Here is a 12,820-nt window from a genome sequence, read left to right as displayed (position 1 = left end):
TCTTTCTTTTTTATTTCCTTTTCATATGGCAATTATGTGTTAAGTTCATTTAAGCACACAATTAGTTCAACATTAACCATTTATGTTTTAAAATTTTATATATTTATATATAAAAAAAATTATTATGAGTTATTTGTGTCATATTCTAAATGATGTTGACGTGACATTTAACAATTTTCATAAAAAAAAAAAAAAAAAAAAAAAAAAAAAAAAAAACATAAATTGGATACAAGATTTTATTTTTTATTTTTGCATACCACATGAAACTCTCATAACATTTTTATATCATATAAAACTTATTGTAAGTCGATGTAATCACATAGACTAATTTTGCATTTTCTTCGTTAAAAACTTGTATAGCTTTTTGACAATGAATGAAACACGGAATATAATTTATTTTTATTTATTTTTAAGTGAAGGAGAGTAAATTATTTTTTTTTTGTTTAGTTTAGTTGAATAATTTTTAATTAGGATTTGACTTATGTATTTTAAAAAAAAAAAAAACTATAGTACATGTGCTACAGTTTTTTTTTTTTTTTTTCAGTGCTTCATGTTTAATTTCATTATTTCTCTTTTTCATAAAAAAATTTAAAATTAAATATAAACAAATGAAAAAACTATAGCACATATGTTGTAGTTTTGTTATCGCACTTAAGCCAAAATCTAATTAATTCCTCTTAACAAATTAATTGTAATGATTACTATTACATTCTCTTGATTGAAAATATAAGGAGGAGATAATGTAGGGAAAGTGGACTTAATTTAGTGATTAGTGATTAGTTATTACAAGTGGCTAGCGTTAACACTTCATTAGTTTTAGGGTGCGTTTGGGATTGCGATTTCGTAGAGAAAAAGTGCGATTTTAAACCAAATCGCAGAAAATGAACCGTTTGGAAACTGCGGTTTTAAAAAATTGCGATTTGAAAACGCAGAAAAATGCTTATTCAAATCGCAGGCAATGTGATGCTTTTTTGAAAACGCAGTATTTTAAAAGGCTAAACTGCGATTTTAAAGGCCAAATTGCGATTTTGCCAAACGCTTAACTGCGTTTTTAAAAATCACTTTTTTAAATCGTACATTTTAAAATTGCTATTTTAAAATTGCACTTTTTGAAATCGCAATCCCAAACGGACCCTTACTTCTGAAACTTTGAAGTTTCTATTGCAATCTCTTGCTTGAAAAGGGAAAAAATAATAATTGGGGAAATTTCAAGGAAAATGAAATAAAAAGGAGTCTACCCTTGATTTTTATAAGGGTAAAATTGTTATTTTATTTTTTAAAAAATAATTTTGTCTCTCTAATATAAAAGATCGGCTCATTTTCATCTTCATTTCAAATGAAATAGAGAGATTTCTTTTCCATATGATTGAGTAATTAGAAGTATCCTCGTATTGATTACAAGTATCACAGTGCCTACATCAACATCATGTAATTGAAATTTCATCATGTAATTGTAATTGAGATAACAGGAAGAATAATTACGACATTTAAGTAGACAAAACACTAAAATAGTTGAGAAATGGTTGAAGTTTATGTTTTATGAGACGTGTTACACATATTTTTCATATTATTTTATTTTTTAAAATTATCATTATATTTACGAGGCTTATATGAGAGACTCACATGAACCCTATAGATTTAGTGATAATTTTCAAAAATAGAAAGACTGCATACACTAACAATATTATAAATCACATTTTTATTCCATCACTATTATATTGATTACGTAGCAGTGTTAATGAGTCATTGAAAAAGTATTTGATGAAGAAAAAAACAATTCAATAACTCATCGACATTACCCCGTTAGTAGAATTAGATAATGATAAGATAAAAATATGATTTTTAACGTTACAAAAACAGAACATAAGTCTTACTCAATTAGAAAATTGTAATAAGACAACTTACAAAATTCGATTTAATCTCATGATAGATAGATATGTAGTGCATGTGGATTTGTTTAACCCATAAACATGTAATGAAGGTAATGATGTGGGATTATATTTTTTGGAATGAATTTCACGAAATAAGTATACCAATAGAGCTGATAAGGATTAGATACTGTAAAATTTTTTTTACAATATATATAAATAAAGGTGTTATGATTTCTTCAATGGTATAAATTTAACTTTCATTTATCTATTTTTCTTATAAAAAATTTAAAATTAAATTTTAATCATTGAAAAACTATACTACCTATTATGTTATAATTTTTATTTTTATTTTTTTGAGAATTTTACCTAAGGGTACCGAACTTTCACAATTTTTTAAAGAAGATACTTAAACTTCAAAACGTCTTAATTTAGGATATCAATTTTTTTGAAAGTCTCAATTAGGGGTCATCCGTTAAGATTTTTCGTTAAATCCTATCAAATTCTCAAAATTCTAATCCAACACCTAAATTTTAATTTTTTTTTTATAAAAAAAATGAGAGATATTTTGAAAATTTTGATAAAATTTAACTGAAAATCATAATGGAGGACTCCTAAATAAGACTTTTCAAAAGATGAATATCCTAAATTGAGACGTTTTGAAGTTCAAGTACCTTCTTTTAAAAAAAAAAAAAAAAGTGAAAAATTAGAAATAATTTTTCACTTCTTTCAAAAATATCAAATCAAAAACATTATTGTTATGAATGCATTCATGCATTTGGTGGATGACCATTTAGTTTCATCTATTGGAATTCTACACATTCATGTTATCTTTTAGAATTCCATAACATTCATATAATACATTGATGTAGCCTTTTAATTCATGTCCTATCCTTTCCTATTCCTTAAACCTCCCACTATGATTTTATGTCTATAAAAGGAAGTATTGGATACTTTGTAAAACACACAATTATAGAGAAGAATCATACATAGTTCCTGAAGAACTAGTTTCATATTTACAATCTCTTTATCTTGTCTTGTTATTTTCATTAATTTTACAACACGTTATCAGCACGAAGCTCTAGCCAGTTGTTGTGTTCTTTTGATCTTCAACATCAAAAGCTATCCGTGGGATATTCTTCAATCATTGTAAGCATCTTTAAGATTTAGAATCTTATTATCTATTTTGTTAATTAACATTCTAACATATGCTTAGAAATTTTTATTGTTTTAAGAATCATATTAAAACATATGAATCTTATGATCCATGTGCGATTAATATGAACTAAAATGTTATCATTTTATAATGCTATGAATATTGATGTTATGAATTTTAGAAATACTATTAAGAATGAAAATCAAATATCCCAGCAGGATCGTGATAAAGCAATGAATGAAAATCAAGCATCCCTGCAGGATCGCGCTAAAGCAATAATTTTTCTTCGCCATCATCTACATGATGAATTAAATAAAAATGAGTACCTTATAATAAAAGATTCATTGACCTTGTGGAATAATTTGAGGGAGAGATACAAGTACCAGAAGACAGTTATCCTCCCAAAAAGCTCATTATTGTTGGATGCACCTGAAGTTGCACTCTTTAAAATCAGCTCACAGTTAAAACTGTGCACTTATGATGATATATACCATATTTCATGCCTCGAATGTGCTCCTGCAGCAGCAATATCGAGAGTGTAATTTTACAAGATATTCTGAACTAATATCTTGTCTTCTAGTGGCTGAGCAAAACACGAGCTATTAATGAAAAATCACCAATCTCGTCCAACGAGTTCTACACCATTTCCTGAAGCAAATGGAACCTCATTTTGTGGTAATAAAGGAAACCATTATCGTGGACGTGGACGTGGTAGAATATATATATATATATATTATAGAGGTCAATGGGAACGTACTCATAATTCTTACAAAAGAAATTTTCATTTCCACCAGAAGTGGAACCACACTGAGGCGAAAGAATATAAAAACAAAGGTTTACAGAATAAGCCTACAAAGAACTATTAAGATTGATAAATGTTACAGGTGTAATATGAAAAGACATTTGTCGCGTACCTGCCGTACGCCTAAACATCTGATCGACCTATATCAAGCATCCATAAAAGAGAAAGAAAAGTGGATTAAAATGAATTTTGTTAATCACAGTAATCTTGTAGTAATATATATATATATATGTTTTCATTATGTTGTCAATTTTAATTTTATTTTGTTATTTTATTTTGATTAATGAAATTTAATATTTATTTTATTATGTATGGAGGTATGGGCCATACTAATGGAATGATTAATTCCAAAATGATTGGTGAAGATTTGTGTCTAGCAGACAGTTGTACAACGCACACAATTCTTAGAGATAAGAAATATTTTCAATACTTAATATTAAACAAAGCTAGTGTCAATACAATATCAGGTTCATCAAACCTAATTGAAGGCTCTGGAAGAGCAAATATTATATTGCCAAAAGGAACAAAATTTTGTATTGATGATGCTTTGTATTCTTCTAAATCTATAAGAAATTTAATCAGTTTTAAAGATATTCGTTTAAATGGTTATCATGTTGAAACCACTAATGAAGGCAGTGACGAATATCTTTATATTACTTCAATAATTTCGGGCCAGAAGCTCATATTGGAAAAACTGCCTGCTTTCTCTTCCGGGTTGTATTATACAACAATAAGAACAATTGAATCACATGTTGTGATGCACCAGAAGTGCTCTAATCCAAAAATGTTTATGCTTTGGCATGATCGTCTTGGACATCCGGGAACAATTATGATGCGTCGAATAATTGAGAACTCTCATGGGCATCCCTTAAAGAACCAGAAGATTCTTTTACAAAGTGATTATCCTTGTGCTGCATGTTCTTAAGGTAAACTTGTAATAAAACCATCCCCATCTAAGGTAATTCTTGAATCTCCATCATTTTTACAAAGAATTCAATGGGATATATGTGGGCCAATTCACCCTCCATGTGGGCCATTTAGATATTTTATGGTTTTAATAGATGCATCAACTAGATGGTCACATGTTTGTCTACTTTCTACTCGTAATGTTGCATTTGCTAGACTTCTTGCCCAAATAATTAGATTACGGGCACAATTTCCTGATCATCCAATTCAATCTATTCGGATGGATAATGCTGGTGAATTTACATCTCAAGCATTTTATGATTATTGCATGTCAATCGGTATTAATGTTGAGCATCCTGTTGCTCATACACACACTCAAAATGGTTTAGCTGAATCGTTTATTAAACGACTTCAGTTAATTGCTCGACCTTTGCTTATGAAATCAAAACTACCTATTTCTGCTTGGGGACATGCAATATTACATGCTGCATCATTAGTTCGGATCAGACCAACATCTTACCAAAAATATTCTCCTTTACAACTTGCATTTGGTCAACCACCAAATATTTTTCATTTTCGCATTTTTGGTTGTGCTGTATATGTTCCAATTGCTCCACCTCAGCGCACTAAAATGGGACCTCAACGTAGACTTGGGATTTATATTGGTTTTGACTCTCCATCTATTATTAGATACCTTGAGCCTTTAACTGGTGATATTTTTAAAGCACGTTTTGAAGACTGTCATTTTGATGAAAATATATTCCCATCATTAGGGAAAGAAAAGTCGTTGCCAGAAGCACGACAAGAAATCACTTGGAATAATTCGACGTTATCACATTTTGATCCTCGTACAAATCAATGTGAACTAGAAGTTCAGAGGATCATTCATTTACAGAGTATTGCAAATCAATTGCCGGATGCATTTACTGACAACAAGAAAATAATTAAGTCTCACATTCCAGCTGCTAATACTCCAGCAAAGATAGAAGTCCCTGTAGGACAATTAACTAATACAGCAGCAAATGAGTCTAAGGCACGCCTGAAGCGTGGAAGACCGATTGGTGCAAAGGATAAGATTCCCCGGAAGAGAAAAGCACAAGGAAATGAAATCGGCGCTCCTGAAGAGGCCTTACCCACAAAACAGGCAACGGAAATTGATCCATCCAAACTTTCTGTACAAAATTCTCCTGGAAAGAAATCCCCTGAAGAGGAACCTCTTGAAGAGGAATCTCCTGAAGAGTTACCCCCTGAAGAGGAACAGGTACCTGAAAATAATGAGATCTCAATAAATTATATAAGTACAGGAGAAATATTTGATAGAAATAAAATTGTTGTCGACAACATCTTTTCATTTAAAGTTGCATTTGACATTACCAAAAGTAATGATGATATTGAACCACAATCCGTCGAAGAATGTCGACGTAGAAATGATTGGCCAATGTGAAAGGAAGCAATTCAGGCAGAATTGAACTCACTAGCAAAACGTGAAGTATTTGGACCTGTAGTCCAAACACCAGAAGGTGTGTCGCCTGTTGGATACAAGTGGGTATTTGTACGAAAACGTAATGAGAAAAATGAAATTGTGAGATATAAAGCAAGACTTGTTGCACAAGGTTTCCTGCAGAAACCAGGTATTGATTATGAAGAAACATATTCCCCTGTAGTGGATGCAATTACATTTAGATTTTTGATTAGCTTGGTAGTTACAGAAAGTTTGGATATGCGTTTAATGGATGTGGTTACAGCATATTTATATGGATCACTTGATAATGATATATACATGAAAATCCCTGAAGGATACAAAATGCCTGAAGCATGTAATTCAAAATCCCGAAGTATTTATTCTATCAAGCTACAAAGATCTTTATACGGGTTAAAGCAATCCGGACGCATGTGGTACAATCGTCTTAGTGAATATCTATTGAAAGAAGGATTTGAGAATAATCCAATTTGTCCATGCGTTTTCATTAAGAAAACAGAATCTGGATTTGCTATCATTGCAGTTTATGTAGATGATTTAAATCTTGTCGGGACTCCAGAAGAGCTCACAAAAACTGCCACTTATCTAAAAAATGAGTTTGAGATGAAAGATCTTGGGAAGACAAAATTTTGTCTTGGCTTACAGATTGAACATTTTCATAATGGAATTCTTGTTCATCAATCAACATACACAGAAAAAGTCCTGAAGCACTTTTACATGGAGAAAGCTCATCCTTTGAGCACTCCAATGGTTGTTCGTTCGCTTGATGTGAAAAAAGACCCTTTTCGCCCTCGAGAAGATGACGAAGAAATTCTTGGTCCTGAAGTACCATATCTTAGTGCAATTGGCGCACTCATGTATCTTGCAAATTGTACACGACCTGATATAGCATTTTCAGTTAATTTACTAGCAAGATACAGTTCTGCACCAACTCGAAGGCATTGGAATGGGGTTAAACATGTTCTACGCTATCTTCGTGGAACAACTGACATGGGATTATTTTATCCAAAAGGTTCAAATTCACAATTAGTTGGATATGCAGATGCGGGTTTTCTTTCTGATCCGCATAAAGGTAGATCTCAAACAGGATATCTATTTACATGTGGAAGTACTGCTATTTCATGGAGATCTGTCAAGCAAACACTTGTTGCTACTTCTTCAAATCACTCAGAAATTATAGCAATTCATGAAGCAAGTCGGGAATGCATATGGCTAAGATCAGTAATTCAATACATTCGAGAAAAGTGTGGTTTATCCACAATCAAAGATAGCCCGACAATATTATATGAAGATAATGCTGCTTGTATCACACAGATCAGAGGAGGATACATTAAAGGTGATAGAACAAAACATATTTCACCAAAATTCTTTTATACACATGAGCTCCAGAAGAGTGGTGATATTGATGTGAAGCAGATACGATCAAGTGACAATTTAGCAGATTTATTTACCAAAACATTACCAACTGCAACATTTAAGAAGTTGGTGAATAACATTGGAATGCGCCGACTCAAGGATATTTCATCATAAACAATTGAAGCTCTTCATCCTGATGAGGGGGAGTAAAATGATTATGCTGATTGTACTCTTTTTCCTTCGCTAAGGTTTTTCCCACTGGGTTTTCCTTTGCAAGGTTTTAATGAGGCAATCCTAAAGCATACGATGACACACAAGAATAGTGTACTATTTTTCCTTCGCCACAGGTTTTTTTTCCCACTGGGTTTTCCTTGGCAAGGTTTTAACGAGGCATATTCTTAGTGTATGGTCATCCAAGGGGGAGTGTTATGAATGCATTCATGCATTTGGTGGATGACCATTTAGTTTCATCTATTGGAATTCTACACATTCATGTCATCTTTTAGAATTCCATAACATTCATGTAATACATTGATGTAGCCTTTTAATTCATGTCCTATCCTTTCCTATTCCTTAAACCTCCCACTATGATTCTATGTCTATAAAATGGAGTATTGGATACTTTGTAAAACACACAATTATAGAGAAGAATCATACATAGTTCCTGAAGAACTAGTTTCATATTTACAATCTCTTTATCTTGTCTTGTTATTTTCATTAATTTTACAACAATTATAACTTTTTTACACTTTTTATATCACATCAATAATTTTTTATTATTATTCAAATAAAAAAATTAACTACAAAACAAAACTTTTTCATTTTTCTATAAAATATTCTCAAATTTTATATCCATCATTATCAATCATTTTTTACTATATAACACAATTACTTACCAAACAAGCCCCTAATTTTTTTAAAATCACCTATAAATGCAGGATACATTAAAACGGCACTTCAATTCAAAATATGAAGCGCCGCCAACAACCAGAAACCGCCATATTTTCTCGCGTTTTTGTAAATATTTTGCCATATCCTATCTTCTATGCCAGCCCCAAAGTCTCAGTTACCCTTTTCTTGTAGTGTATGAACCCAATGCAAGTTTCCACGCCAATCCGAAGCCCAACATGGGTTTCGAGACGAAGACTCTTGGAAGAAAAGCTCTCAGACCTCCACAAGTGGAGCAACCTGAACCAGATAAAGCAAGTCCACGCCCAAATTCTCAAAGCCCATCTCCACCAGGACCTCTTTGTAGCACCCAAGCTCATAGCGGCTTTCTCTTTGTGCCGCCAAATGGTGTTGGCAGTCAATGCTTTCAATCAGATACAAGAACCCAATGTGCATTTGTATAATACTTTGATCAGAGCGCATTGTCAGAACTCTCAGCCCTTACAGGCCTTCGCCACTTTCTTTGAAATGCAGAGTAGTGGGATTTATCCTGATAATTTCACATACCCATTTCTTCTTAAAGCGTGTTCTGGGCAATCTTGGTTGCCTATGGTCCAAATGATTCATAGCCATATTGAGAAGTTTGGGTTTTGTTCAGATATTTTTGTGCCGAATTCGCTCCTTGATAGCTATTCTAAGTGTGGATCGGCGGGTGTTAATGCAGCGAGGAAGTTGTTTCAGGTGATGGGGGAGAGAGATGTTGTGTCTTGGAATTCTATGATTGGTGGCCTGGCGAAAGCGGGGGAATTGGGGGAGGCTCGCCGGTTGTTTGCTGAAATGCCTGAGAGGGATACGGTTAGTTGGAATACAATATTGGACGGCTATGCGAAGGTGGGAGAAATGAACAAGGCGTTTGAATTGTTTGAGAAAATGCCTGGGAGGAATGTGGTGTCTTGGTCTACCATGGTTTGGGGCTATTGTAAAGCTGGGGATATGGATATGGCAAAAATGTTGTTTGATAAGATGCCCGTTAAGAACTTGGTTCCTTGGACTATAATTATATCTGGGTATGCTCAAAGGGGGCTTGCAAATGAGGCGATTAGCTTGTATGATAAAATGGAGGAGTCTGGGTTGAAGTCTGATGATGGGGCTGTTATTAGTATTTTGGCTGCTTGTGCAGAGTCTGGTTTGCTTGGATTGGGTCAGAAAGTTCATGCCTCTATTAAGAGGACTAGATTTAAGTGTAGTACTCAAGTGTCAAATGCATTGATTGATATGTATGCAAAATGTGGTAGCTTAGACAAGGCATATATTGTCTTTGATGGGATAGCAAAGAGGGATGTAGTATCCTGGAATGCCATGCTCCAAGGGTTAGCGACGCATGGACATGGAGAGAAAGCACTTAAGCTTTTCTCTAGAATGAAACAAGAAGGGTTTAAGCCTGATAAAGTTACCTTAGTTGGTGTGTTATGTGCTTGCACCCACGCTGGCTTTGTGGAGGAGGGTATTCAATACTTCTACACGATGGAGAGTAACTATGGGATAGTTCCCCAAGTTGAGCATTATGGTTGCATGATTGACCTTTTGGGTCGTGGGGGGCGTCTGAAGGAAGCTTTTAGGCTTGTGCATAGCATGCCAATGGAACCAAATGCCATTATTTGGGGAACCCTTTTGGGGGCATGCCGCATGCATAATGATGTGGATCTTGCTGGGCAGGTTGTGGATCACCTGGTTAAATTAGAGCCATCAGATCCTGGAAATTTGTCTATGTTGTCAAATATATATGCTTCAGCTGGAGATTGGGATAGTGTTTCCAATGTAAGGCTGCAAATGAGGAATACAGGAATCCAAAAACCATCAGGGGCTAGTTCCATAGAAGTCGATGATGAGGTCCATGAGTTTACTGTTTCTGATAGATCACATCCTAAATCGGATAAAATTTATCAGATGGTTGGCAGATTGGTTGAGGACCTTAAGCAGGTTGGATACGTCCCAAAAGCATACCAGTAGGAGTCGGTGCAGATTATGGTTTCGGTACACTGTTAAATTGGTGCTTATATTGCTAGCATTCTCACTTTATGGGGCAGGGCACTTGTGTAAAGCCTCGTTTTGGGTAACATTTCCCCTTGAAGGTCCTGAAAGCTCTTCTATTTACCGGATGTATTTTGGCATGGATTGGTTGTACTTGCTAAGAAAACAATGAATGGTATGGTTGATTGTTCATATATGTAAATGCCATCTATTTTTATCCAGTTTTAGATATTCAAAATTGCTACTGATCATGCAAGATTCTTCTTCTTCTTCATACTGTTAAAATTCAAACCGTTTTAGATTAGTGCGTTCACTTCCTTATAAGCAGCATGAATGGCTGTACAAGATGACTCCTTGCATCACAGTGTAGCTCTAGCTGTAGGTGCTTAAATGATTTATGATGCTACTACATTTGAATTTTAAAAACGATTCCATTATAGCATTCATCTTTCACTTGTATTTAATTAATTTTTAACACTTGTGGACCGAAAGTAGACCCTTATCTTTTTTATTTTTTGCCTTTATCCTAACTCAGTCAGTACTGTAGTGGCCCCGGTAGACTGCCATGTGTAATAACATGAAATTTTTGCTTATTTTATTGAAAATTATACCATTCAGAAAGTTGGTGCATCAGTCGACAAGTAATTGAACAAGAAATTAGTAACTGGCTATGAGATTGACAGATCATCCGGATAGTGTTTGATTGATAATAAGGCTCACGCGTCATGATGTACACCTTTCTCCTGTTCAGCCATGTGTCGTTTTATCCACTGGCCCATACTTTGGAATCAGAAAGAGTACTATCCAACTTGGATGAGATTGAAGAACAGTACCCTGTGGTGCATACTAATCCTCCTTCCACACACATATATATAGATATTTGTCTAGCAACTTCTCTTATCCTCCACCATCTTTGTCCATAATTGAGTCTGACAGAAAGAAGTGAGGCCATGGAAGCTTGTTTTCTCAACTCAAATTCCTTCACCAAAACCCTAGAACTTTTTCCCCCAATCAAAGCTAGAATATGGGATCACCCAACGAGATACGCTAGGCAGCTTAAGGGCAGGAAATTTGGCACTACTCCATTTTCAATATCATGTAAGTTGTTCAATTTCTTGGATCCCGATCCGTGTAATAAAGCTGTCATATAATATTGATCTAGGTTTGTTTACATATATTGTTTGATTCTCCATAGGTTGTCGCATGGAATCGTCATCCTGGTCATCCCCAGATGACAGCAATTCTCTTATCAATGCTGACTGGCGGTCGTTTAGAGCAAAACTGGTAGCTGAAGACAGAGCATCAAGGTCCCAAGAGCCTCCCTCGTACGTTGATCCAGATAGTGTGGTGGATCATCATCCTCCTCCACCCATCACAATTGGAGACAAATGGGCCCACGCCATCCACGAGCCCGAGAAGGGCTGCTTGCTGATTGCCACTGCAAAGCTCGATGGTGTCCACATTTTCGAACGAACGGTTGTCCTGGTCTTGTCAATGGGGCCACTGGGCCCATCCGGGATCATTCTAAATCGACCGTCGCTTATGTCCATCAAGGAAACGAGATCAACGGTGGTGGATGTTGCTGGCACTTTCTCCGATAGGCCACTGTTCTTTGGAGGGCCTCTGGAGGAAAGTTTGTTTTTGGTGAGCACTAAAGGTAAAGGGGGGGATGTGGAGAGAAGTGGGGTTTTTCAAGAAGTAATGAAGGGGTTGTATTATGGGAGTAAGGAGAGTGTTGGGTGTGCAGCTGAAATGGTGAAGAGGAATATGGTTGGGGTTGGAGAGTTTAGGTTCTTTGATGGGTATTGTGGGTGGGAGAAGGAGCAGCTGAGAGATGAAATAAGAGGTGGTTATTGGACTGTGGCAGCTTGCAGTCCAAGTGTAATTGGGTTGGGTAGCCCAGCAGGTGTTGGGCTGTGGGAGGAGGTTCTTGGGCTTATGGGTCCTAGAAAAGTTTGGTGAACACCTCACCTACCATTCAGAATAATGGTTATGTGGCTCACAAGTCACACCCCAAAATAGGAGGGTTTGTCAGCATCTATCTTACTTTAGACATCACTGGTTTGTGTAAAGAAGAATGTGCAATAGCAGTTCCAAATAGATTGATATCCTGCTCAATTTGCTGACCAAATTGCAGTACATATGAGAGACTTGTTTATGAAATCTATCTGGTCGAACTTTCTCATAATACTGTTCAATTTGCTAAGATTTAATCGGTACCAAATACCCTTTGAAGAAGAAAATTGCTTTTCATCCAATGATTTTTTTAAAAAAAATAAAAAATTCTATTGACCATATGTATGATTAGCTATATCCTTCAATCTGAGATGCCA

General features: G+C 34.9%; 2 protein-coding genes across 2 annotated transcripts; both read left to right on the top strand.

Annotated features, from left to right (window-relative positions):
* The first annotated feature begins 8,549 nt into the window (after nt 1-8,549).
* Nucleotides 8,550-10,754, top strand: LOC133859655 (pentatricopeptide repeat-containing protein At3g29230). The gene has a single exon (XM_062295136.1). The coding sequence runs from the start codon at nt 8,655-8,657 to the stop codon at nt 10,464-10,466; it is 1,812 nt and encodes a 603-aa protein (XP_062151120.1). The 5' UTR covers nt 8,550-8,654; the 3' UTR covers nt 10,467-10,754.
* A 584-nt stretch (nt 10,755-11,338) lies between these two features.
* LOC133859654 (uncharacterized) lies at nt 11,339-12,618 on the top strand. Its single transcript, XM_062295135.1, has 2 exons — nt 11,339-11,585; nt 11,683-12,618. The coding sequence occupies exons 1-2, from the start codon at nt 11,438-11,440 to the stop codon at nt 12,447-12,449; spliced, it is 915 nt and encodes a 304-aa protein (XP_062151119.1). The 5' UTR covers nt 11,339-11,437; the 3' UTR covers nt 12,450-12,618.
* The last annotated feature ends 202 nt before the right edge of the window (nt 12,619-12,820 follow it).

This window comes from Alnus glutinosa, chromosome 2 (genome assembly GCF_958979055.1).
Source record: "Alnus glutinosa chromosome 2, dhAlnGlut1.1, whole genome shotgun sequence".
In the NCBI taxonomy this organism is placed as follows: domain Eukaryota; kingdom Viridiplantae; phylum Streptophyta; class Magnoliopsida; order Fagales; family Betulaceae; genus Alnus; species Alnus glutinosa.
This window is presented reverse-complemented; position numbering and strand designations above follow the sequence as displayed.